Genomic DNA, 27,352 nt, shown 5'->3' with positions numbered 1-27,352 from the left:
TTGTACTGCTAAGTGGAAACCTTTTTCTTATGTCTTTTGACAAAAAAATCTGTAGTAATACTTGTATTTTTGAGCTTGAAATACATTTAGCAAATTTTTTTTCTTCACGTTTAATTAGAAATTGAGTGAAGGCGAAATTTGTTTAGGGATCTTGAGGACAAGTTATGTTATATCATGATACTCCTAATGGGGGTGGGGGAGTAAAATATGATACAGCCTTTAAAACAAATGGTGGTATTCATGCATGCTTGCAAGCACTATATAAGAATTTACATGACAGACTTGTAGATCCTTGTCTGCAGTCTTATTTTGGGTTCTTTTAGACAGATGAAAGACTTGAATTACTCAAGTGGGAAGTGAGTTTGTGGTATGGGAAGTTAGGTTGGTATAGAAAACTTTTTGGCAGTGGGGTATAATATCTGAAATGTTGGATTTAGATATGCATAGTTATATTCTGTTTTTTCTAACCTGACTAGAAGTTCTTAGAAGACATATTTAAAAAAGGAAAAGATCTAGTACATATTTAGCAAACACATTTCCTTTAATGAAGAGCTTGGTACTTCCTTATTGTAGCGGCCCTAGTGATATAGTAACGTAAACAGTGAACAGCAGAAATAGGGAAGTGCCAAACTAGCTTATAAGTTTAAATTGTGGGGATACAGTATGCCATCTAAGAACTCCTATTCAGGTTAGAAAAAGCAGTTTAAGCTTTGCTCTTCCATAAATGTATAACTGAATTTATGTTTCTGTGTGGTGTTTAAAAAGTATATCATGTGTCTGTACAGTATTCTACATTATGATATTGTTATGCAAAATATCTAGAACAAATCAGGGTCTTGGGCTTCAATTGTAAACTGAGGCTGAATTTGTTGTGGGGTTTGCAGTTCAAATGCATTATTCAATTTTGTGATGTTTACTTGAAGGTTTATAATCCAGAAGATTTGGTATGCACAGTCTGTGCATGTTTTGTATAACCAGAAATGGAATGATGAAGTTATGTGCTATTCCATTTCTCAGTTTGTGTGAAATATAAGTTATGATTAAAATTGTACTTGTAGCTCTTTTGGATGGTTTTGTATTTTCTTACGCTATACATTTAATATACTCCTACTCTTTTCTCAATAAGTGCCATCAGATCTACCTGAAACACCACCAACTCAGGCAGATGAGACCTCAGAATAACATCTCACTTGAAGGATAGCATCTCTGAATTGCAGCACCTCCATTTTGCTAACTGGTTTAGGAACTTAACCCACAACTTTCTGATCTTCTAGCATCAAAGACAAGTGTGCTAACTGCTCAGCCACTGACACTATAGGCCTTGTATGTAAGTAAGGTGAAATGATGATGGATGCTTTTCAATGGGAGACCAACACTAGGGCATCATTTGTCCTCAGCTGTGTGCATGTAAGTGTGTGCATGTTTGTCTCATGTGTGCGTGTGTTTGTGTTTGTTCCTCATCACTAAGGAAACCTTGTACTAGAGATAAAGCATAGATAGTAGGCTCCTTAGAGATTACCTCTGCTGGTCTATAAAGCAATGTGTGATGCAGTTCTACTTGAATGTGTATGCCTAGAGCACACCACTGTTGGTGATAACCTAATACTAAAAATAAATATCAACAGTAGAAAAAATACACCAGCTATGGTTGCAAAGAATAATAAAGCCCTGACCACACCAAGGTGACCAGAGTTTGATTAGTTTCTCAGGTACCAGACAGAGGTTGCACAAAAGAATGGATGTGCTCATCCTGCGGGTGCTCAGGGCTTTGAGTGGCCATTGTGTTTGTCAGCCCTGCTCAGTTGTAGCCTACAATGTGGGTGCGTGTGGAAGTACAGACAGACTAACATGGGGGGAGGGGTTGTGAGCCTTCGTGATGATGATGATGGGGATCATATGTCCCCCTGCCCAGGGGCAAGGTAAGTTCCATTATAAATGTCCTAATCAGGATGCTGGTAATGGTAAAATGAACCCTCACAACTGCCTGAGTGGTGGTTCCCTTTAGATATCTCCTGCCACAGCACTGGGTGCAATTCTGACTGTTGGAGAATGAAAGGGTCATGTATAACTGGGTGTAAAACTTGAAGGTCAGCAAGAAGCATATAGGCAAAAATAACATAAATTATTTGACAGATGCATTATGCAATGCTTCCAAAAGTGTGTAATGATTCCCTACAGAATGATAAGTTGTTTAGCCTCTTCCAAAAATAATCTTAATATACATACGCGTTAAACAATATTAACATGACATTGCAGCTCTCAAGCTGTTTGAAGGCCAGTAGGTTGTAAGCTTGACTATAAAACTTCAGAACCTAAAATATTAGATATAGTGAAAGTGAAACTAATAATGAGTTCTGCATATTATATGTCAAATTTATTTCTCAGATATATCAGACTAAAACAACTGAGGTCATTGGGCTTAAATTTATACACTGAAGCTTGGTGAGACAAGGTCTAGCATTTTGTTCTGCATTTGATTGTAAAGATGGCCACTTCAGGGGTATGCATTTGAGTTTAAGGCTACTGGTTGATCAGTAATTTCAGTAGACATGGTAGGCAAATGTGTTAGGGAAGGGAATTATATCTTCATCCAGGGTACACAGACTTTGGAAATGATCTATCTATCTATCTATCTATCTATCTATCTATCTATCTATCTATCTATCTATCTATCTACCTATCTATCTTTGTTCACCAGGAAAGTCAAATTGGGTAGCACCCATTTTCCACAGAGGCCTAAGGAGAAAACCTCCATTTGCTTACATGGCATTATACTCAGTTCCAATTAAACACAGGGTAGTTACATTTCTATTTACATTTATACACATTCAGTAGTTGCATTTATATATTCTAAGATTTTACAGAGGTAGAAGTTACTAAAGAGAAAGCCCACATGCAACTTAGTGGATTGTACATGCAGCATTTATGTATAAAAATTGCTTTGTCATTTCAGTGAGAGGTTGAGAGTATTCTCTTTAAGGACAGTATTTGGAGAGTATCATACGGTGAGCACAAAGTCTTAACCTGGTGATGAGCATGTGCAGGACCAAGATTGGTTAAGATGTTGTTTAAGCAGTGGTTTACAACTATTGAGTTTGTTGGATAGTTTTACTTGTGTGGGGATACTATTCCAGAGTTTAGCAATGTATTGAGAGTAGAGTGAGTCTCCTGCAACATTATTTGACGTATTTGTGAGTAGTAAGAATTTGTTAGTATAACGGAAGTCTCTTGGTGGACAGTAGGGCAGTAATATGTTTTTTAGTGCAGGGTATTTTTTTCTGGATAATGAATGGGTTTGCATGCTGTAGTTGTGAATATGTTAGGTAGTTGTGCAGTTTAAATCCAGTTTAATTGCATTAAGCTATGACAATGGTGGGTCCTGTGAGGGAGATTGGTGGCAAATTTAGCTATTTTATTGTTGCAGGAGGCTATTTTCTTTTTTTAAATATTGTTTAAGTTTGTTAGGGTACAAGTGGCATATAAGAGAGTTGGCAGTAAGAAAGTGGTGGCTAGAGTTTTTCTTGCAGTATCTGTAAGGAATCCATTCATCCTATAAAGGAAGCCTAATTTCTGGTGTGTAGACTTAATAGTGTGCAGTATATGTGGGTCATATTTGAGACTGTCATTTATTATAACGCCTAGAAGTTTCCTTACATTAACTTGGAGTTTGGGTTGAAAACATACATGAAGTGTATAAAAGGTTGTTCCCCCATGGAAATGTTGTGGCAGACTTTTTTTGTTTGTTTTACTGTTTTGTTGTATCAGTGCTGATTTATAAATAGTCATTTGTACATAAGTATTTAATATGCTTGTTGTATGTGTTTCTGGCTGTGTCTGCTCTTCCTAGGTAGAATCATGACTTAGTTTTGTGGGTGTATGTCATAGAAATCTCCAATATATGTTATGCATAATCAGTTGCATAATCTTGGCATTTCTTACATTACTCTACAAAGACCTTATTAAATAAGTGCGTTTAACACAGATTATTTATAAAATCCATTGGCAAAATGCATCTGGTAGTGTTATACATTACTAACTACAAATAAATACAAATTGTTATACCTTTGTGGCATGCTGCACACCTTTACTACTGAGTTGTTCTTAGATTGCTATTGTTTTAAGATCATACTTGAAATTCTGAGATGTCTCCTTGTTTTGAATATATATATATATATATATATATATGGATTCACTTTATATCCTCGCAATACTGAAATATCGAAATTCAGTATTTTGTGGCTATAAAGTCGAAACCTGAAAACAACGAAAACTCAGAAGCGCGAAATTCAAAATCTCGCACACCGGAGATTTTGAATTAGTGTGTCTACTCCACACACACACACACACACACACACACACACACACACACACACACACACACACACACACACACACACCTTCCTCCCCACACACAAACACAAGCTTTCTACTACATAAAAGAAGGGGGCAAGCCCCCCTGCACCCCCCCATGTGTGGGGCTGTGCCCCCCCCCACCTACTTAAATATTCTAACTCAGAGGTCGCACAGGTCACACATTCATACAAACACACACAAAACACTACCACACAAGCTACATTCTCCTAGCACACACACACATCACAGCAACAAAACACACTAACACACACCACAGCCCCTACCCAAAACCCTTAACAAATAACACTTACCTGATTCCACAACCACAGCCAAACACCAGAAGCGCTAATTCAAAATCTCCAGTGTGCATGGTTTTGAATTTCGCACTTCTGAGGTTTCATTGTTTTCAGGATTCCACTTTATGGCTCGAAATACTGAATTTCGATATTTCAGTATTTCCAGCTTCTAAAGTGAATCCATATATATATATATATATATATATATATATATATATATATATATATATATATTTCTGGAAACAATTAGCAAAATTCACTCAGTCTACTTTCTGGTTCTGGAGCTCTGTGATCAAGACAGGATTAGCTTCCTCGACAGCTGAACTGGTTACAAACTCTGCTACCCAAAACATGCAACGGTTAGCCTTATACCTTGTTTTTAGATAGTGTCAATCTTGGAAACGAATAGTGATAAACTATTTTGATAGACTATTTTGAACGTGTTTGTTAATGTCACATAGAGTTAATTAGTAGAACACAAAGAAAACAAAACTTTACCATATTTGTATTTAATTTAACTGAACAGGAAATGAGAGGCATACATATATACATGTTCACACTAATGACCTATTAAGGCCTGGTAAATGTACCCAGACAGCAAACCAGAGTTTTCTTATTGCTGATTTGGATCTCAGGAAGGGTCTTGGGTACTCTCTTCTATCCGCAAGACCTGCTCCTATAGGCATATCTGATGATATTCTACACTGGTTTTGTATCTTCCTTTCATATCAACTGATTCAAGTTCTGTTTGAAAATTCTGTAGCCAACATAAGCACTCTTCAAGCTGGGGTTCTTCAAGATTCCATTCTTGAGAGTATTAGTTTATATTTCTTAACTCTGAGGTGACTTACCAGGCTGTCATCCTTAATGTAGATGATCTATTGTTTCTTAGAGTCTCTTTCAACTCCTGTGAATTAAAAAAAAACACTAATTCCAGAGCACTTCACTGAAGGCTATTTCTAGTTCAGCTGTTATAAGCTGTTAGTTAAATCTTCCTAAACTATTCACACACACAGAATACATATTTATAAGATGCATATTCCCTACCAATAAATGAAGGAAAAGATTGACTTTTCAAATATCCTGTCTTTTCTGCAGTCCTTCAGATATTTTGAATTTACCTGCGAAAGTCCATTAACTATGAATGACAATCATCTAATTGATTATGACAGCAGAAAACTAGTAAAATATATTGGATAAGTTGTAAAAGGTTAATAGAACTGTTGTGTAATTCCAGTGCAGAGTCAGCGGATTTTTTATCCTTTTGGGGCAGCCAATGAAGACATTACAACCCCCAAAGTAGATGATGGAAGCTCCCCAGAGATCCAGATAGACGTTCCCTTCATTTTCTTTGAGACATCTTACAGAGCAGTGTATGTAAGTAAAACATCTAACAGTGAGAGAGATATTATTTCTTCTCCAAAATATGTTATGTACTTTAGATCTATTTTGACTGTTGCATATAATAGTGTTTTAATTGAAATGTATGATTCAGCCTACTTCAAATGTCTTTGTGTTATTGTCACATAAAATAGGTGTAATTGACTTTCACCAATGAGATGGACAGCTGAGGTTCATGATGTGATTTTGATATTGTCATTTCATGTAGGTTCATTTCTAATGATGGTACAGGAACACTGTAACTGTAAGCCAGCAGGACAGTATGTGCTGTGCATCTCGCAACTTACCTGAGGTCCTTCCTTATTCTATTTACCCAGTCCAGCTGAGCAAATGCAGTTTCAAGGGCAGATATTTCCCCTTGTCATCTTCAGAATTCGAATTCCCATATCCTCAAAAGTAACTGTTTCTGGGGGCGGAGCCAAGATGGCCGACTGAGAGCAATGAATTTTGAGAGCTCCATAAACTAGTATAATAATAGAGGAAAAGTTTATTATTTTCAAGTTTAAAATGTCAGAAATGTATAGATCAACTACTAAACTACATAAATATCAGTTTTAGTGGAGATATACAACCATTTTCCTGTCAAGTAACTTGGAGATGTATTGAGTCACTGAATATGAGCAACTCAAGGAATTCTCACCCAGATGCTGCTTTGAAAAAAGAACTGCAATTGATGACATCTACATTACATGAATTCTCTTTGAAGATGGATGGCTTTAAAAATGACTTAGAAAACCTCAACTTAAATTCTCAAAAACAGACTGATACTCTTAAGGAACTATTACAGCAACACCATACAAAAATAACAAATATAGAGACTTCTCTAAATGACATTGAAGTGAGACTCAAAGAGGAAGAATTCCAAAAAAGAACTTCTGTTTAAAGAGAATACATGGCTGCTTAACAAAATAGATGACTTAGAAAACAGGGAAAGGAGAAACGACATAAGGATCTTTGGTCTGCCTGAAAACACTGAAGGTGAAGACATTATTTCATTCTTAACAACCTGGATTCCTGAATTTTTAGACTTGAAAGAGGGTCTTTCATTTGGAATTGAAAGGGAGCATAGAGCACTGAGGAAACCTGCTTCTTACTCAACACATACTCCACCCAGATCCATAGTTATAACATTTCTTTCATTTCTGGACAAGGAACTAATATTAAAATCTACTTGGAGAAAATCACCTTTAAACTACAATCAAAGCCTGATAAGATCTGACAATGATTATTCTTCCAGAATACTAGAACAAAGGAAAAAAGGGTACTTTTCCATTAACGGGGCAACAGCTTGCTTGGCCTTGTTAACAGTTTTGTAGAAATAAAAGTTCTTGTTCATTTAACCTCCTGATTATTTTTCTTTGATTTGTCCCTGACTGGTTGCCAGCCATGCTACTGGGTGTAGCCGGTGGAAGGGGGTACCTTACAGATGTGAGTGGGACTTAAAGTACCTCATGCTCTGAGCCTAAAGACTTCTGAGGTCTAAATCTGGCCTTGAAGACAGTTGACTGGGATGGTTTTATGTCCTGAGCAAGTACAGATTGTAGTTTCCAGACTGTTGGAAGAAAAATAAAGAGCAGAGCTCTCAAATTTCACTTTCAAAAAAACTGCATGATACCCGCCTTTCAAAATTAGGAACAAACAGGCATAAGAGAACAACTGCTCGCAAGTTTAACCAAGGAGCTTGCAGTTTGGTTAAAAAGATGTATTCTGATTCCTATGCTTACAGAACATTTCATTGATGAAATGATGTGGTTTAAAAAATCCCACCATTTGAAGTGATTTAATTCACTATTCGTCAAAGGCGACTTCATCAGAAATACACTTCACTACTACAGAAACACACTTAAAATACTGTCAGCAAGTGAACAATTAATTATATAATAAGCTGTTCAACTCATAAAACAATTATTCAATTGAAGTGAATCTAAGTACAAATGAGAGAAATGCACTTAATGACTTGGTATGTAACAAGGATTTAAGGTTTATGAAGGCTGACAAGTGGGGTTGGGATTGTGGTCATGAGTACTAATGACTACAACAATGCAATGGAGCTTATGTTGGCTAACCAACTGGAATATAAAAAGGTGTCTAAATTTGATATTTTGAAATGTTATGGTTTCATCTATGCCACTCTTTATGATTTGTTAATGGATGGTCAAATATCTAAAGAAGTCTTCGACTTCTTGCATGTGGAAGATCCCAGAATAGGTGTGCTTTTTGGAATACCTAAGCTCCATAAGGGCATTACCAATACCCCTTTAGGCCTATCATTTCTGCCTCAGGGAATTGTACAGATTGCATCTTTATATACTTAGATTATGTTTTGAAGCCATATGTGAAGCAGTTACCGTCATACATTGCTGATTCCTGGGATTTTTGGAAAACTTAAGAACATTTTTTTCCAGTTTGGATAATGGCAGTGAACAGTTTTTGATGCTCGCAATTGATGTGACTTCACTGTTCACTTGCATTTCCCAGGAAGCAAGTGTTGATTTTGTTAGGTGGCTTTTGGGTAAGTATACCAATTTGAGTAGCCACAGTGTGATCACTTACACCTTGTTGTTAGATTTACTATTGGAGCACAGTTATTTTATGTTTAATGATAATTTCTATAAACAACTGTCAGGAGTATCTATGGGTGCCACTGTGGGTCCCACTTATGCAAGTTTGGTTCTTGGGTGGTGAGAGCTGGAAATTTTACCTAGTGTGGATTTATATCACAAGGTCGTCTTTTACAAAAGGCTTGTAGACGACCTGTTTTTTATTGTTAAAATGGAAGGTTTTAGTGTAGATGGTTTCGTAGATGTTTTAAGTGCTATCACTGAATTTTTAACATTCACCTTAAGTGGTTTTGGTCGTGAAGTTATATTCCTGGATGTGATTATTGGGTGGAAAGCTACTATGAATGGGGTTTACAGTACTATTCACCGAAAAAAATACTTTTTGCAACAGCTATGTACATTATAAAAGTAATCACCCCACTTTTACTAAAAAGAACATTCCTCATGGTCAGTTCATCTGGGCTTCACGGATGACCGTGGATGACACCACCTTTTGTGAGGAGGTTCAGTTTATTAAAAGGTTATTTTTGGATAGGGGCTATCCTAGAGATTTACTGGACAAAGCTGCCAACGAGATTATCTCTAGAAGGGAGAATGATTTTCCTCCCATTTTGGTAAAAGGTTTCACAAAAAGAACATATATGGATGATGCAGGTCTGAGCAAACCTAGGTTTTGTTTGGACATGAGTTTGGACAACAACCAGATTTGTAAAATTATTAACTAGAAATGGAAAGGCATATTAACTAATGGTGACATGGTAAATGTACTGGGTGAGGTGCCTTGTTTTGTGTACAAGAAAAATTGTAACATCAAGGATATGTTGGAGAGGGGACATGCTTCCCGTTGTTTAGGAGTATAAGTATATGGGATGTAAAGTATGTAGGTACATCCACACTGGTTCTTGTATTTTTTTGCAACACCTTGATTTTAACATCACTGTTCCAGGTAGACTAGATTGTGGTAGTGAAGGTATTGTCTATTTGACTATGTGTAGTGGATATCCACTGTTCTACGTGGGAATGTCCACTAGAAGTTTGGGGACACGTATTCTTGAACATTTGTATGCTATAAGAACAAAAAATGTCAACAATGCCTTGTACAAACATTCCACTATGTGCATTAACTGGAAAAAGTTCACCTTCTCGGTTCTTGAGTCAGTGAACAAGGACATCAGGGGAGGTGATTATTGGAACAAAGTAGAACAGAAAGAAATGGTATGGCAACTGAGACTGGCTTCTTACATACATCCTGGGCTGAATGACACAGTCAATATAAAATGTTTTTAAAAAAACAGAAAAGTTAATATTAAAAAAATAAAGTTTTCATTTAGATGTATTTTTTACTGCACTGGGACTAAGTTTATTGATGGTTCACTTCAATTGAATAATTGTTTTATGAATTGAACAGTTTGTTATATAATTAATTGTTCACTTGCTGACAGTATTTTAAGTGTGTTTCTGTGTTAGTGAATTGTATTTCTGATGAAGTCGCCTTTGACGAATAGTGAATTAAATCATTTTACGCTAAAAACCTGGTTTTCTCCTGATTTTTGGTGTTTTTGTTCTGCATTTTTCTTTGATATACACTGCTGCTGTTCCTGCTGCCTTTTGATTTTCACCATTTGAAGTGTTATAAACCTTTGCTAAATGGAAAAAAGAGAATCGTTATTGAGCAAAGTGTGAAACTATTCCTCAGAATAACGTATGGGTAAGAAGTACCTCCGTACTCATATTTGGGCAAGTAATAATCATTGATCAGTTTGTGGCAAATTAGGATGCAAAAAATTGTTTAAAAAATGTCAACATTGGAAGTTTTATACACTTTTTCTATGTGGAAAAGAGAATTGTTAGTGAGCAAAGTGTGAAACTATTCCTCAGCAAAAGGTATGGGTAAGAAGTACATCCGTAATCGAGGGCAAGAAAGCTGTTGCCCCATTAACGGAAAAGTACCAAAAAAAGTCTGGCCAGTAATAAAATTGAGAAATAAAACAACATTAAAGCACAGCTGGACTTTCCAGCCAAGATAAAAATACTTTTTGCCAGTGAGATGAGAACCTTTAATGACTTAGAAGAAGCTACTATATTCATCAAAAACAACATAGTGCCTAGCCCAGAAGAAATGGAATGGATGGCTCCAACTCTTAAAAGAATAAAATAAACAATGCTAGTAAGAAGAAACAAAAAAAACGATTCCAAGATAGCTGTCACAAAAAATAACTCTTACAATTACATCTCTCAAAGTATCAGCTGATATGGTACATCACTTGTCATCTGTTTTTATTTAAAAAAGGAGGGATTCTTAAACAATTGAGAAACAATAATGATTTATTCAGAATGTTCAAAAAGTCCAATAATTCTTCACAAACAAAGTTAGGTCAGGATGGGTTACTATTTACATTATATATAAGCCAAACAAAGCAACATATAATACAAACAGAAGTTTATATTCCCCTACTTGAACTCAATGAATTCTTATCTTGTTCATTTTTCATTGATTTTACTTATAATAATTTAAGTAATTAATTAAATAATTAAACAAGGTACCATTCATCAGAGTTCAGACTCAAATGCAACAAATTAACATCATATATAATTGCAGTTAACAGTAGAGTGTTTTGAAAAAAAATGCTGTCATGGAGACTAATGCCTTCTTCAGTTAAAGTATGATTTAGAAATTTCACGTATATCCTGGTTAAATAATAGTAGCAAGCTCTTAGTACAAATGTCATCATTATTCTGTCTAAATATAGTCAATATCAATTATGGCATGCATTACAGCTATGAGTGCTGTTTGATCAATCCTGATATGGTATGCATGGATGCAGCTGTGTCTGGCAGCTAGTACAAATATCATTATTATTCTGTCTAAACATAATTAAGACCAATTATGGCAGGTATCGTAACTTTGAATGCTGTTTGATTAAGCCTGACATGGGGTATTTGGATGCAGCTATGTCTGGCAGCTGTTATATGTTGCCTTTTTCGTCTCTGGGAAGCTGTGGGTTGTTGCTTGTGATCAAGGTTTACTGATGCTTGTGAATTAGGAAGAGACATTTTGTGTTTTAGCCTGGATCAAGGGGAAGGGGGTAGATAGAACTATGATTTGGGATATTTTGGCAGAGAATGATTTCTTTGTACGTCTGCTGAGTTAGAGGTGGGAGGGATGGAGGAGTGTGTTGTCTCTTGCTGTGGCGGCTTGTTGGGAGTTTTTTTTCTTTTTTGATCTGTTTGCTCTCTGTTCTTTTTCTGGCTGCTGCCTTGCTGAAAGGGAGGGAATTTAGGCTTGAAGTTGCATTGAAGTGAAGCTTTGCTTCAGGTGCATCGTGAGCCTCTGGTAAGCAGTACACAGACACACTAACAGAAACAGATGCTCCCAGGTTGCTATGGTAATGGAAACAGAGTGACGATAATACTTAACAGCTTGTGGTCGATCTCTCAAATAACTAAGTAACAGCAAAAAAAAAAAAAAAAAACACAATAGTTATGTAATGTATGATTTTAGTAAATCTAGACATAAAATATATAATTGTCCCATAAGATGAAGGAGTCTGCTGAATTTAGATATTAAAGATGGGATTTAATAACATGGGCTTGTGTATAATAACACTGCTGTCTTAACTTGTCATAAATGACATACACTACATTGAACATCAAGGGGAAGCATGATGATTTTCTTATATAAGTAAATATGCATAACAAGTCATGTAATTGTTTTAACTTGAATTGTAGTTTTTGTAACCCATCTTGACAATATATAATACTTAAGCGGTTACCAAGATAACTAATGTTTTATACATGACATCAAACTGACAAAGTTGTTCAAGAGAAACAATAGAAGCCTGAACTTGAAATGTCACAGAATGTAACAGTCATATTCTGAACAAATAGTATTAAACTGGCAATAAACACTCAGTTTAATAACATGGGCTTGAGTATAACAACACTACTGTTTTAACTTGTCATAAATGACATACACTATATTGAACATCAAGGGGAAGCATGATGATTTTTTTATATAAGTAAATATGCATAAGAAGTCATGTAATTGCTTTAACTTGAATTGCAGTTTTTGTAACCCATCTTGACCATACATAATACTTAAGCTGTTATCAAGGTAACTAATGTTTTATACATGACATCAAACTGATAAAGTTGTTCAAGGGAAACAATAGAAGCCTGAACTAGGAATGTCACAGAATGTAACAATCACATTCTGAACAAATAGTATTACATTGACAATAATCACTCAGTTTAACCTTTGCTGATTATACAAAATAGAATGTTGCCATTTAAATCTAAAAACTTTCAGTATATGCCATAAAGGGAACTTGTAATCATTAATCACAATAAGTGATTTTTTTTGTTTTTAACATATAATTTTACTCATTTTATAATAAGAAATGACAGATATGAAAATCCGTATGTGTAGGAAAGGGGGGAAGAGGGATGAACTGATAATTAAAATGCACCAACTTTCATCAATGTTTACATAAAACAAACTTGATGCTTTAAGTAAGTTAGCAACAAAGTGATTACTTAAATGCTGGCAAACAATGAAATATAAGTTCTGATATATCCAGTAAAATACATTGTATTATAACATTAGGTATAAATATTATTACCATCTATTTAGATTAAGTAATAAGTTTTGAAAGACTTCATCAATAAGTGTGAATATGTTAAATAAATGTGTGCTATAATTTTTTACTGAGGTTTTATATATACTACATCCTACTTTACTATGATTGAATTGCTTATCTATCTGTCATGCAAATATTAATTGCTTATACAATAAGTAGATATTTATATTGTATTAGAATTCTGTCTAATGTACAATAGTACTATATCTGTTAAAAATGATATAAATATTGCTTATTCCTATTACAAATATTCTCCATATGATAATCCAATTTATGGAGCTCAGATGTTCTGGACTGTCAAGGTATGAGTGATAATCTGATGGATTTAGGTTTATCCATCAGATTAGGAATGATTTTCATTCCATGGCTAGTGCGGATCTTAGTTTTGTTAAAATGTATTAATTTAGATTTATTTCACAGAAACATTTTAGCATTCCTGACCAAAACATTACTTTATTGGTAAACACTCAAAGTATAAAACTGGTAATTTCTTTTAAAAGCTGAAACATATACTTTATAGTTATCATTGGAAAATGTTTAATAATTACAATAAAAAAATACATAGTCTAAATAACCTAAGATGGATTTAACTTTATTATCTTTAAATACCAATGGCTTAAACAATTCTAGCAAGAGATCAATTCTACTGAAATATTTAAAACTGAACAAAGCACAAATTGTCTTCCTTCAAAAAACTAATTTCAAAACAAATGACAATTACAAATGGAATCCTAAAGAATATATGATATTGGCACAATCCACTTATAAGACAAAGACAAAAGGGGTAACAATTTAATGGAAAACAAATGTGATTAATCCAGAAATCATTTATAAGTATGAAGATAAAGAAGGCCTTATGGCATTAGTAATAGTTAAATATAATAACAGAATATGGACCCTAGCCACTCTATACTGGTTCCCAGGCATTGGATCAGGAACTGTTACAAAACACTTGGATTTCATTTCCAATAATTATAAAGGCAACTTAATATTAGGAGGAGATTTTAACTGTATATCTGATATTTCTGAAACTAAAAATAAAAGATTGGTGCGTACATCTGCTGTATCAAAAGCTTTAAACAAGTGGGTAGAATCATTTCATCTTGTAGATACTTTCACATTTAAAGAAGATACATCTTTGTTGTTTTCCCATCAAGATCACAGATTTGGTACCCAAACTAGAATAGATAAAATATTTGCTGCCCATGACTTACACTCTAAAATCATTAATTCCTCAGTCACTCCCTGCTCCTTTTCAGACCACAGTTCATTGATACTAAAACTTAAAAATGGGTAAAAATCATTAATCTTTAACTCCAGAATTCCTGCATATATAACTAAAATTAAAAATTACAAACCCTGGATATTATCTGAATTACAGTTCTTCTTAGATATTAATTACACCACAGAGATAAATAAAATAATGATATGGGACTCATTAAAAGCTTACATATATAGTAAAACCCTAACTTGGTATAAAAAATCAGAGAATGGGATTCTGAATTATTAGATCTACAATCCAAACTTTTGTCACTAAAAGCAGAAAAAAATCAAAATCATTTGGAGATGAAAAAGAAAGTAGAAGTATTAAACAATAAATACAACAAAATTCTAACACATAAAACTAGTTTAGCTTTAGAAAAACTAAAAATTAATACATTGGCTATTTCTCCCAAATATCTACATAATTTATCCACAAGAATCAAAATACAATCAAAAGCTAATAACACTAAAAGTATCTTCCATGAAAAGAAAATGTCTTGGATATAGGAGACATTCTTGATGCCTATAGAAATCACTATATGGAACATTTCCAAAAAGAAAATAAACATATCAATCAATTAAATCTAGATGAAAAATGTTCTATTATACAAAAAAAAACAGAAAAATTAAAACTAGGTTTGCAAGCACCCATATCCTACAAAGAAATTACAGATACAATAATAGAGGGTAAAAATAATAAAGATCCAGGTATAGATGGTATAATTATGGAAATATATAAACTTTTTCCTTTAAATGTACTATCCCTTTTCCATAAAACTATATTAGAAATTCACTCACAAGCTTTAATACCACCCTCTTGGAGATATCCTTAATCACACCAATCTTAAAGAAAACAAATCCCCAATCCTGTGTACCTCATATAGACCTATATCATTATTAAATAATGACTATAAGATATTTATGACAATATTAGCTAACATAATGAAAATACCACTATCCAAAACAATAAATAATGATCAAACTGGATTTATATACCATAGACACACACATGACGATATTAAAAGGATAATTTCTCATATAGATTATATTAATAAAGAAAATAAACACTCATAATTGGCTTAGATATAGAGAAAGCCTTTGGTTCCCTAAATTGGGACTATTTATTCAAAATTCTGGTGTTATTTGAATTTCCTCCTTCCTTTGTTCATCTACTAAAGAATATATATACAAATAATTTAGCATATGTTAAGCTAGGTCCTTTCACCTCTAAATCTATACATATAGCAAAGGGTACTAAACAAGGATGTCCCATGTCACCAATTCTATTTGCTTTGGCTATTGAAATATTGTTAGATTCAATATGTAACAATACAAAAATCAAAGGAGTAGATGTTTATGAACAATACAATTCTAAAGTAATGCTCTTTGCTGATGACATATTATTAACATTATCCAATACAAAAGAGACATTAGAAGAATTAGATATTTTAATTGACACATTATATAGGACTTCAGGATTCCATTTCAGTAAATCAAAATCAAAATTTTTATTTTTAAATAAAAAAAAAAAGAATTGCAGACGAAGGGGAATCACATTATAGGGAAACAAGAATCTACCTTAAAATATCTAGGAATTGAGTTATGCAAGGATAATAATGAATTAGTCTCAAAAAACTACAATAATATCACCAATACAATTAAAATCTCTGTGGAAAAGTGGAGCAAGATAATATTAACATTTGAAGTTAGACTACAGTTAATAAAAATGGTTTTACTACCTAAGATTCTATATATATAGCTTTGGCAATACAACTGTTACCAGAAAGGAATATACTCAAAGAAATAAACTCATGGCTAATAAAATTTTTATGGTTTGCCAAAAGAAACAGAATAGCTTTAATACATCATATCAGACCATGGAAACAGGGAGGATTAAACTTTCCTGATATAGAAAGATATATAAAAGCATTAATATCTAAAACAATCTCAGATTGGATAAGCTTAAATTATTCTGCAAACTAGAAAGAATTACTAACTGTAATATCAATAAATGAATTTGAGTTACAAAAAAATCAAATAAAAACAATTTGCCATGGCACATATGTATTAATATGCAATATAACATAATTAAGACCACTAAAACCCGTATGATTAATTATTACATTGACTCATTTAGGAAAATTATTAATGCAATATAGATTTAAAAATCTGGTTTGATCTTTTAACACCATTCATAGTTACAAAGAGCTATCCACCTAAAATATACAGAGAAGTAATTAATTCCTGGGAACAGAAAGGATTTGTTTATTGATTTCAATGTATTAAAGAACTAAAGGTTCTGGATATGCAAACAATAGAAACAACATACAAAATTCCACAACAAGATTGGCTAACTATGCAAAGCATTCTGACATATTCGCAAGATTTATGCAGAATAATTAGTAATTCTTCATTTAAAGAAATACCTTTACTTACAAAATACGTATATGAAATCATATATAATGTTTATGACATGGGAAATAGTATTTTGAAATTTTAAAAGATAGTGATAAATTATAAAACAACACCCAAATCATCATATTGGAATTATATAACAAAAGGACACTCATTACAGCTAACTGAAGACATTAAATCAAATATTGTATTATCAATAAAACATACATCCTTTACACAATACTGGAAAGTTTTTTAATTGGAAATTCTTGCACAGAGCATTCTTAACTCCAGATAGAATTACTAAAATTAATTCTTCCACAAAGGGAATATGTTGGAGGTGTGAACAAATACACAATACAGATTGGAATCACATTTTTTCGACTGTGTTAACATTAAGCCATTTTGGAATGGTATTAAAAACTTTTTACAAGCTTTATTTAATGAATCATTTAACTTATCTAAAGCTCTAGTATTATTAAATGTGTACGAAGCTCCTCATTTGAATGAGCCAAATATGTCTATACTATAGACAATACTTGCAATCTCAAGGAAGTGTATAACAAGAAAATGGAATACAAACACAATACTGACTTTGGAAGACTTCTACAGCCTACTGAAGACCACAGCATTGTTGGAAATTAAAATTAAAGAATTAAGGATTCATCCTAAGCCATTTATTAACAATCCATGGAAAAAAGTCTTATCATTGATTGACACTTTACAATAACTGAGCAGATACACTCTGATAACTGGAATGTTATACCTATAAAGTAATTATATATATTGAGCTCTGTTATAGTGTCAGGGTGATGTAAATAGTGTACATAATTATTTAAGGTGATATACACAAATACTATGGAATTTATTTAACTGTATTTGAAAAATAAAAACATTTTGTTGAGAAAAAAAGTAACTGCTTCCATGTCAGATATTCTTAGTAGTGATGATGGGGTAAGTAATAAAACATCTGTTTGGTACTCTGAAAGCCATTTCAGGTGTGTGACATGCAACCAGGTCACTGTGTCTTGGTTATGTTGTTTTCATACTCTCTTGTCCATTTGCAGAATGAAAGCTGATTAGATATGTTTTTTGATACAGGTGATCCTGACTAAGTCTAGAACTCTAGCATAAGTGATACTTATTAAAACAGAAACACATTATCCCAATCTGATTTGTCCTTCTGACCAAGAAGACCTATAATTTGAGCTTAGTTTTTGGCATGACACAAGTATAGTTGCTACTACTGGGAGTCAAGCTAAGTTTGTTACAGGCTTTTGATAAGTGCAATCCAACTCTGAACATGGCCCTTGATGCAGGTGACCCTATAACAATATAGGGCATTTGAGTAGTGTTTCAAGGTTGTATGAATACTTGACATTAGTTCTGATGTGTGTTTTCATCTTGGATGCCTAAGATGCATACTCCTCAGATGAAACTCTTTATCAGTCTAGCATACATGATATTTGTATACACATAAGATCTGACCTTACATACCGTCCAGTAATGAATGATTTGGGATTTGAAAACGAAGAACTCTAGCTTGACTGCAGAGCAGTAATAACCATGATTTAGATAAACGATGCCCTTTGTGCCCTAGGTGAAGCTGTCATCTGTAGTGATGTCATGAATTAGTATTTATTAGCCTACATCAAGAAAATGTATATCCCCAGTTACTGATGACTTAGGTGACCACCTAGTTTCCTTATTCTTAAAGTCAAGGCTAGCCAGGAGAGTAGCCAAGGTATGAGAGGATGTTTATCCCAAATAAATATGCCTTAAGCACTCACTGTGATATTACCAAGTTATCTGTATCACCTGATTTTAGTTTCAATAATGGGAAAATGACACATTAAAACTTTAAATAGCTTTCCTTAACATCTCACTTTCCCACTGTAAAGATATTCCTCTTCCCTTACCCTAGAATGCCTTCCACTTCAGAAAATGGCAACAATTACTCTTTTTTTTTTTTTTTCAAATTACCCTACATCATAGATTTTGCACATACCACTTTCCTAACAACTGCCTTTCTAGATATAATTGTTACTTTTCTCATCCTCAGATTTCCTGACATTTCCTGTAAAAGAAAAATGGACTAACTGATCTAATAACTGGGTACATGAGCAAAAAATAAAACCATTATCTGTTCTCTGTAGTTAAAATTTAGTTTTGACAGTGTTACAGCATTAAATGGCATAAAAGGGGTGGTTAAGCTATGGCACAGTGTAGCCCACCAATTATATTGTAGTTTGGAATTGTGTGTATTTTGACTGATACACGCTGCATGATCTTGTTGGTTCGGTTAAATTCTCAGATTTAGTATTCTATGACAGGTAATCGCATGGCAGTGAATGATGTGTTCTTTTTGTCATGGCAGTTGTTTAATAACACATGGCCTTTCCTACAGGTATAATTTTTTATGTCTTTGTGTGCCTGTATATGGTTTGACTAATCTAGCAATCGCAATAACTGTCACTCTATCATATGATGAGTAATGTCTAGCAAAGGCAGCTGCCTTTGTTTGTATGTCTGTTACAAGTGTTTGTTGCTTCATCTTTTAACATAAGGCTAAATAAGTCTTACCTGGTATATTTCAGTCAAATATGACATTTATTGTCTAGAACACAATTTAGATTTTAAAAACATGGCTTTGGGAAGAAAATGTCTGAGAATTCATGTGTACAGTTTACTCCCTGACCTCTACTCTTCTACTGCCTTTTAGGTAAATAATAATGGAGTGATCTCCTTTCAAGTACCTGTCAGCCAGTTTACACCTGAAGCCTTTCCTCTCTCTGATGGTCGCTCCTTCATTGCACCTTTTTGGGCAGATGTCCACAATGGGATTCGGGGTGAAGTGTATTACCGTTCAGAGCGTGATCCAGAGGTCCTAGAAAGAGCCAGCCATGATGTTAAGAAATATTTCCATGATATGCATTCCTTTTCAGCCTCTCTAGTTTTTATTGTGACATGGCACCAAGTGACCTTCTACGGGGGAAGCTCAACCACACCAGTAATTATCTCTTTTGCTTAACTTTCTCTATTTAGTTTGTGGATTCTGCATTTCTTTTCACTGAACTGAACCTATTCCTTCTGAAAAAAAAATTTCACTCAGATGATCAATGAGCAAGTTTATTTTATTTTTTTGTTTTTTGTTTAGGTGAGACTGAGTTTTTGCTTTGAATATATTTAAAGGACAGAACTTGAGAAAAATAATTCACTCTATCTTTATTGTAGGCAGTATTAATCATTTGAATTAGGTGGCATGATTTTATAATGTTTATCTCAAAATAGTCTGATATGGCCAGATCCAGATTTAATTTTGTTTTTCTAAATGTGTTTTTTTTTTACCCAAAATGCATTTTGTGTTGTCATATTATAATAGTGCCTATATGTTACAATTCCAAGTGATTTGTCTCTGAGTTTAGTTACAGTAACCTGTTTTGAATGATATAATGATGAAACACTGGTGCTACTGAGTCCATCAGCACAGAATGAATGTTAAGTCAGCTGTCTTGGATTGGAGGTGATGGGTTTCAAATTGTTCTCTCTTGTAGACAGTGTTAGTATTGTTTTTTCATACTGCAAGCTACTAAAACTTCCTTCATAGTGCATTTAAATCTTATACCAGATAAAGTAGGTAAATCACTTGAATGTTTATGACTTCAGCTTGTAATTAATTCCTACTATCCTCATTAACTGCCCCCCCCCCATAGCATGTTGCCATAGTATGAAATTGTATTCTGTAGGACAACTTATTTTTGACAAATTTTCTGGTCATTCCCAAAAGATCTCTCATAGAAAGGGAATGTTCTCTAAAGAGATCTCAGGAGCATCATACTAGCTGGTTATGCTCTTCTTTGTTGTGGATCGGCTATGCAGCCTAACCAATTTTATCACTCTAAGGGCTTTTGTGTCCAGTTATGGTGATATAACTGCTTGGTATTTTGAGAATAAGACTACCTCCATTAAGTATGAGATTCTCCCTACTGAAACTGAATAAGCTGCTTAGTCACAGTTTGTGAACCTGTCAATTAGTCCTGGTTTGAGTTTTTGATCTTGATTTTATGGATTTAATTACCTTGATTTCAGGTATGCATCTTAGAAGATTTGATTTTATTTGGTAACCATTTGAAAGTTCGAGACATGGAATACAGGGAATGAGTCCTGTAATGAGGAGACTCACTTACTAAAAATCCAGACTTACATATACTTTGTCCAAGATTGCCATTTCTCAGAGTTGCTATATAAGTTTGGAAATTGTGGGGGGCTTGGACCTCACATCAGGGGTTGCAGGGGCAGGGGAGATTTTTCCTCTGCAAAGAATGGAATTTAATGGAGAAGAGTGCTGTTCAACTATTGCTCTTCTCTGCCATTTTTTTATCTATTTTTTGGCTTGTTAGGATTTAGCATTGCAAGTTCTGACATGGCAAAACTGAGCCAATTTATCCACTTGAGTTATAGGCTCATAGGTAAGTACTAGGCTGCCTTTTTAAACCTAGCCAGTTTCCCTTTTTGTGCTCAAATGAACCCATCTGATTTGATTAGCGATTGGCCTTACCCATCCCATGGTCAATAATTATATATTACCTCTAATGAGAATGACTAGGCTCATACCATAGATAATTTGAGGGGACTCCCCCATGTGATAAAGCATTTAGGAGCTGCCTGTGCCCATTGGCAGTACAGGGGGCTGATCTGTGGCAAATTTTCTGTTTCCCATCTATAGATTTACGTCGTGCTTAAATAGACAGGGATGAACCTTGTTTTATCTGGATGGGGGGTCTGTTATGTATCCTGTGTGAGATATATCTGTCCCTCCAAACTGTTCTATTGATGTTGCAGAAGAGGTTTAGACCCCCAGACCAAATATTTCTGATGCCATTTAACTTGCTGATGTGCAGTAAATCCATCAGTATTGGGTCGGAAGATGCCTTGTATGCCAGACACAGCTCACCTCTTAGCAGTTTGTAGGATACCAAGAATAATGACAAGGCTTTGTGTCGGTCCATATATGACATGTTGTTTAGGCTTTATATCCTTTTAGTAAGGTATCACATAGTTCATAGTTCATAGGTAGGTACTAGACTATTGGCCCTAGTGCCTATACAAGCCTAGCCAAAAAGGTACCCTGGCTTTTGCCACCCAAGAAAATTATTTTCCTGTGCCACTGTCGATGAGCAGAGCCACAGAAGTGATCCCCGAGGTGAATTTCCTATTTCCCATCCAATCATCAAGATTTTTCTTGAAGAGTGCTAATGAGGAGCTTTGTTTAATATAGATAGGTAGTTTGTTCCAGAGTATGGGAAGTCTCTGGGATAGGAATCTATCCCTCCAGCATGTTCTGTTTATTGTGGTGACAAGGTTTAGGTCCCTAGAGTGTGTAGCTCGGAGGGATTAGGATTTCTTTAAGTGAAGCATGTCCAACAGCTCTGGGTTTGACATAGTTTTGTATGTTAGGCAGAGATCGCCTCTGAGTAGGCCATATGCAATGGAGTAAAGCTGGAGATTTTTGAGACGGTCTGCATAGGGCATCTGTTTGAGGCCAGTAATCCTCTTTGTGAGGTATTTCTGCGGTGTTTCCAGTTGTTGTAGATGTCTTGTGAGGTGCATACTGAAAGGGGCATTGTACTCTATAATGGGTCTAATGAGTGACGAGTAGAGGGGAACAATGACCTCTTTTTTCCTGGATGAGAAACCTTTTGTGATGAGGTGTGCCACTTAGAAGGATTTCCTGACTACTGTGGCGATGTGATTATCAAAGGAGAGACTGCTGTCCGCCTGTGTCGCAAGGTCTCTTATCACACTTTTGGTGTTATTTTTACTACCGCCTATGTGGTAGCTCATGGGTACAGAGTTTTTACCAAAGGGGATGACAATGCACTTTTTGGCACTGAGCTTGAGGCCATGGCTTTGACACCAGGCATCTGTCTCAGTGAGTTGTGTTGCGTTACCCAGCCCTGATCAGATGAGTATAGTTAAACATATAGATACTTGATAAAAAAATTACAACATGATGGCAGAGTCCCCCAACACCTTCAAAATAGATGTAAAGTCCACATACCTGTTTACTCAAGGTAACTAACCCTGAGGTTCTAAAACCTAGGGAAGGGTTTGAAAGTCATTGCCAGATGTCTATTTATTTATATGTTCTTATCTGATCATGATTTGCTGAAAAGAAGAAAATATATACTCTCATATCTTGTTGTCTGAACCCATGCTCCTATCAAGTTTGTTCTAGCTTTCCTTGATGTCCTAGGTCCAATTATTTATCACATTTTCTGGACTTCTGTAAGAACTGGCACATTCCACTATTAATTAAAGAAGGGACTCTAAGTTAGTAAGTAAGCATCTTTTAGTATTGTCCTTCTTGATAATCATTTCCCATCTCAGACCTACTATTTATAGGTAAGGTTTTTGATACAGTATTTTATTTGCAACCTGAATAAGTTTTGAAGGATCATTAGTTCTGAGAAAACTTTTAGTCTGGATTGTGAATGTGCTGTAGCATTGAGACTGCCATCACTAGAATGGTGAATGACCATGATGTTCTGATACTAACACATCAGTGTTGCCATCTCTGCAGCTTTTGACACAGTGGGTCATTGTATCTTCCAGGATCAACTTTGGTAATTTTGTGATATCTCTGCTACCATCCTAGAATGGTTTGCCACCTACATTTTAGAATATTTCCATAGGGTCAGTTCTGGGATTTGTTTATGTTCTAGCTACTCTCTGAGAGTACCACAAGATTCCATAATAGGTGCACTATTTTTCAATGTGTACTTGCAACCACTGGGAGATACGATTAGAAGTGAGATTTGTGATATCATTTGAAATCCAATACCTCTAATCCAAGGTAGATGTCTTAGACATTCATTCAATCTTGTAGTTAGCACATGCGATTAAGGCTATGAGCTGCTAATAAGCTATTTTCTATGGTCCAAGGTTTGACTCCCTTAGCCTGTATTTGCCTTCTATGTGACCATCAGCATGTCACTTAACTAGACAGTGCTTTGGGGTAACTGGGAAATTAAGCTAAACTCCCCAGTGTTCTACTGGACTGCATGCCTAGTAGCCGACCATGAACCTATGTTATGGGAATCTATAGCTCCAGTGCTTCACCTGTATATTGCTTATGGAGGGGATAACATGAAGTTTGTAACTAAGATGCATGATCTTAAGTGCCAACCTTGTGTGTAGCAGAATAAAAATCTAACCATGTCCCAGGGGATCAAAGTTAGATTAGCGGCTTGGGTGCTTGATGGAACTGTCGGGGAGAGTGGGAGTGCCTATTCCACTGGAAATCCTGGTATCCCTTTAGTGTAGCTCTGGTGGAATCCAGAGTTCTGAAATAAGACTCCAGAATTGTGGACAGAGGATGAGCAGTAGAATTACTCCCTATGGACCCAGGGACAAGGATGTACACTGAGATAGCTCCCTATAGTCTATCCAGATGTAACATGAAATCAACATGCAGGGGAATGACTTAAGGCCAGGAAAAAAAAGCAGCCCCTGGGGATGATGACACTACTCCTGACATGTGATTGCCATCTCAGCGTCAGGCAAAGTAATAACCCATATGTTGCATCCTCGATCCTAGAGAAATTAATGGTTAGTAGAACATCCCAGACTGGTAGGCTTGATTGTCATAGGTGCTGGCAAAACAAAAAAAAAAAACTAAGGTGCAGGATCTTGGATTGACCCTTAATGACAGACTGATATTTCAGGAGCATGTGTCAGCTCTCATTGCTACCATGTGGGTCAGAATGGAGAGATGATAAGTCAGCAAGCAAAGGAGAGTAGTATTGCTGGAATTGAATTCATCCTCAAATCTTGGTGAGTACCTTCACGAGGTGAACCCTGTTTTTCACAAAATCTCACCAAGATGACACTGATATATAGACTGTATTTTATATAGCATATATCATGGTCAGAAATAGGTTAAGAAATAAAAAAGATAGCTGTGTGCACAAGACCCAGGATAAAATAGTGCCCAATCCTAGTAGGCACACTGGTGCCAGGACTGGAAAAAATGACAGTGTAGAATCTTCAAGACATGGAAACATTCCTGCAATGGGACTAGGCCAGGCCCAGGGGGGAGAATGCCCTCCCCCCATTTTAGAAGGAAGTAGTAGTCCATAAAAATCACAAAAACTGATAGGCCAAAAGACAGCCATAAAAATGATAGAATGTACTATTCTGAATAATAATGAAATTATGTTTTGTTACTATTGTGCAAGAAACACAGAATTCCCAGGCAGAAGATATACAAACAAATTAAGAGAGAAATTAGAGAAAAGAAAAATACTTCCACAAGAAAAACTGTCAGAAGTTCAAATAAAAATGTGTGTTCATTAATACATCAAATTTATGCAAAACATATAGACCAAGAAACCTTGAGCTGTTTGGAAAAAGAAGTGACTGAGGAAGTGCAAAAATATAAAGAATAAAATCTAGAGACTTTTGAAAGGTATAAAAAAGAAATATAGACATGGTAAAGAAAGAGAGATCTGATATGGTGCAATATTTATGCAAAGGAAAAAGACAAATTAATTAACACAAAAAGACAGTCTCAAAGATATTTGAAGAGGAATACAGGCAAAGACATCCAGACATGGAAAATGTCACAATAAAAAACATAAGATCACAACAAAGGAATGTTGAACAGAAGATTAGTAAAATAGAAGTTAAAAAATAGAAGTTGAAGTTATGGAATACTTGTGAAGTGAAGGCTTTAGTGTAGAAAGTCTAACACACGTTATATCACAGCATGATGGAACAACAAGTCAATATTTATGCAAAGGAAAAAGCAAAACCAATTACTACAAAAGAGCAGCACCAAAGATATTTGAAGAGAAATACAGGCAAAGGCATCTGGACATGGAAAATTTTACAATACAAAAAAATAAGAAAACAGAGGAAAAGTAGAAAAGAAGATTAGCAATGGAGAAGTTAAATAAATAGAAACTCATCATATCAGACCATGGAAACAGGGAGGATTAAACTTTCCTGATACAGAAACATATATGAAAGCATCAATATCTAAAACAATCTCAGACTGGATAGGTGGAAATTACTCTGCAAATTGGAAATAATTACTAACTGTAATATCAATAAATGAATTTGATTTACAAAAAAAATTGAGGAGCACTACCTCTCATAATATAGAACAAGGGTCTATATTAGAACGTGAAACACTTAGGTTGTCAAATGCCTAAACGTCGACACCTAAATGTTGAATGCTCAAAACTGCGACTGACCAATTACCCAAATTGTTTCCCCGTGAAAAAATTTGCTTTGCCAACAAAAGAAAGACATACTTTAAAACCCTAATCCTGACATGGGGAGGCTGTGTCCCCCACACCCCCTAACTAAATGTTCCAACTCTGAGATCACCCTACATAATGAAAATGGCAAATCCCCAATGTCGGCCAAGCAAACTTTTTCCCTGGGAAAAAATTTGCATAACTGTCCGGTCCCGGTTTTGAGCATTTGATGTTTAGGCATTCGACATCCTAAATATTCGATAACATAATAGGAACCCTTAACAGCTTACTAACAACTTCCACTAGGAAGCTCACAACATGGTTAAAATGTGCTATTTTATACTTATAGAAAGTTATTTTGATGAATTAATATGATTCAGTACTATTTACCACAGATATCAATTTAAAAAATTCCTAACACTGAAGGTGTGACAGACCCTTTCAATGTGGAACTTTGAGGAATATGGACATTTTAAGACTCAAAATGAGGAACATTCCTCATAATGAGGTACACTTGAGAGGTATGGTGCATACCAAGACTACATGTTCCCTGTTCTGAAGGAGGTATGGGCCTCCTCAATATTGATTATATGTATAGATCTGCAATCGTGGGATAGCATACATATCTGCTGAACTCACAAGACCCAAACATAGTGAAAGTTTTGAAGCATGAGGGGAATAAGTCTAAGATAACTTTCTTGCTTAGTTTAGCAGAAACATATCTGCGTCAAGTAGGAGTAGGAGTGGAAATCAAACCAGAAGTAAATAAAAATCAGGCAGCAACTGAATGTGCCAAAAAATGAAAGAATATGAGGTGAGCTATCAGATGAGAAGGCAAAAAAATTGGAAAATGCAGAAATATAGTTGCAAGTGTAGAAAACTCTTGGAACAACCTCATGTTGATCAGGATCAAACACAGGAATGGTTAAGGAGAGGTGAATTTAAACCAAAAGATGAAAGGTTAATATTGGTAGCCCTAGATAGTGGACTACAAACACATTGGTTTATAAAGTCCATTGAACATGTGGGAGAAACAGACGAATGTAGGTTTTGTAAAACAGAACTGGAAACAGTTGCATGTCTTATTGCTGGTTGTGATATACTAATAGAAAGATTGTATACTGGAAGGCATAATAATGCGGCAAGACTATTGCACTGGGGGTTGTGCAAACATTATG

General features: G+C 35.0%; 1 protein-coding gene across 1 annotated transcript in view; it reads left to right on the top strand.

Moving 5' to 3' along the window:
- TECTA (tectorin alpha) overlaps positions 1–27,352 on the top strand; it is a 623,032-nt gene that overhangs the window by 154,465 nt on the left and 441,215 nt on the right. Inside the window, exons 4-5 of the mRNA XM_044075148.1 lie at positions 5,887–6,026; positions 19,631–19,918. Of these exons, the coding sequence (XP_043931083.1) occupies positions 5,887–6,026; positions 19,631–19,918 (428 nt within the window). The remainder of the gene's footprint in view (positions 1–5,886; positions 6,027–19,630; positions 19,919–27,352) is intronic.

The sequence above is a fragment of the Protopterus annectens genome, chromosome 6.part0 (genome assembly GCF_019279795.1).
Source record: "Protopterus annectens isolate FY-2018-M chromosome 6.part0, PAN1.0, whole genome shotgun sequence".
Taxonomy (NCBI): Eukaryota; Metazoa; Chordata; order Ceratodontiformes; family Protopteridae; genus Protopterus; species Protopterus annectens.
The sequence above is the reverse complement of the archived record's forward strand: the minus strand, read 5'-3'. Positions and strand labels throughout refer to the sequence as shown.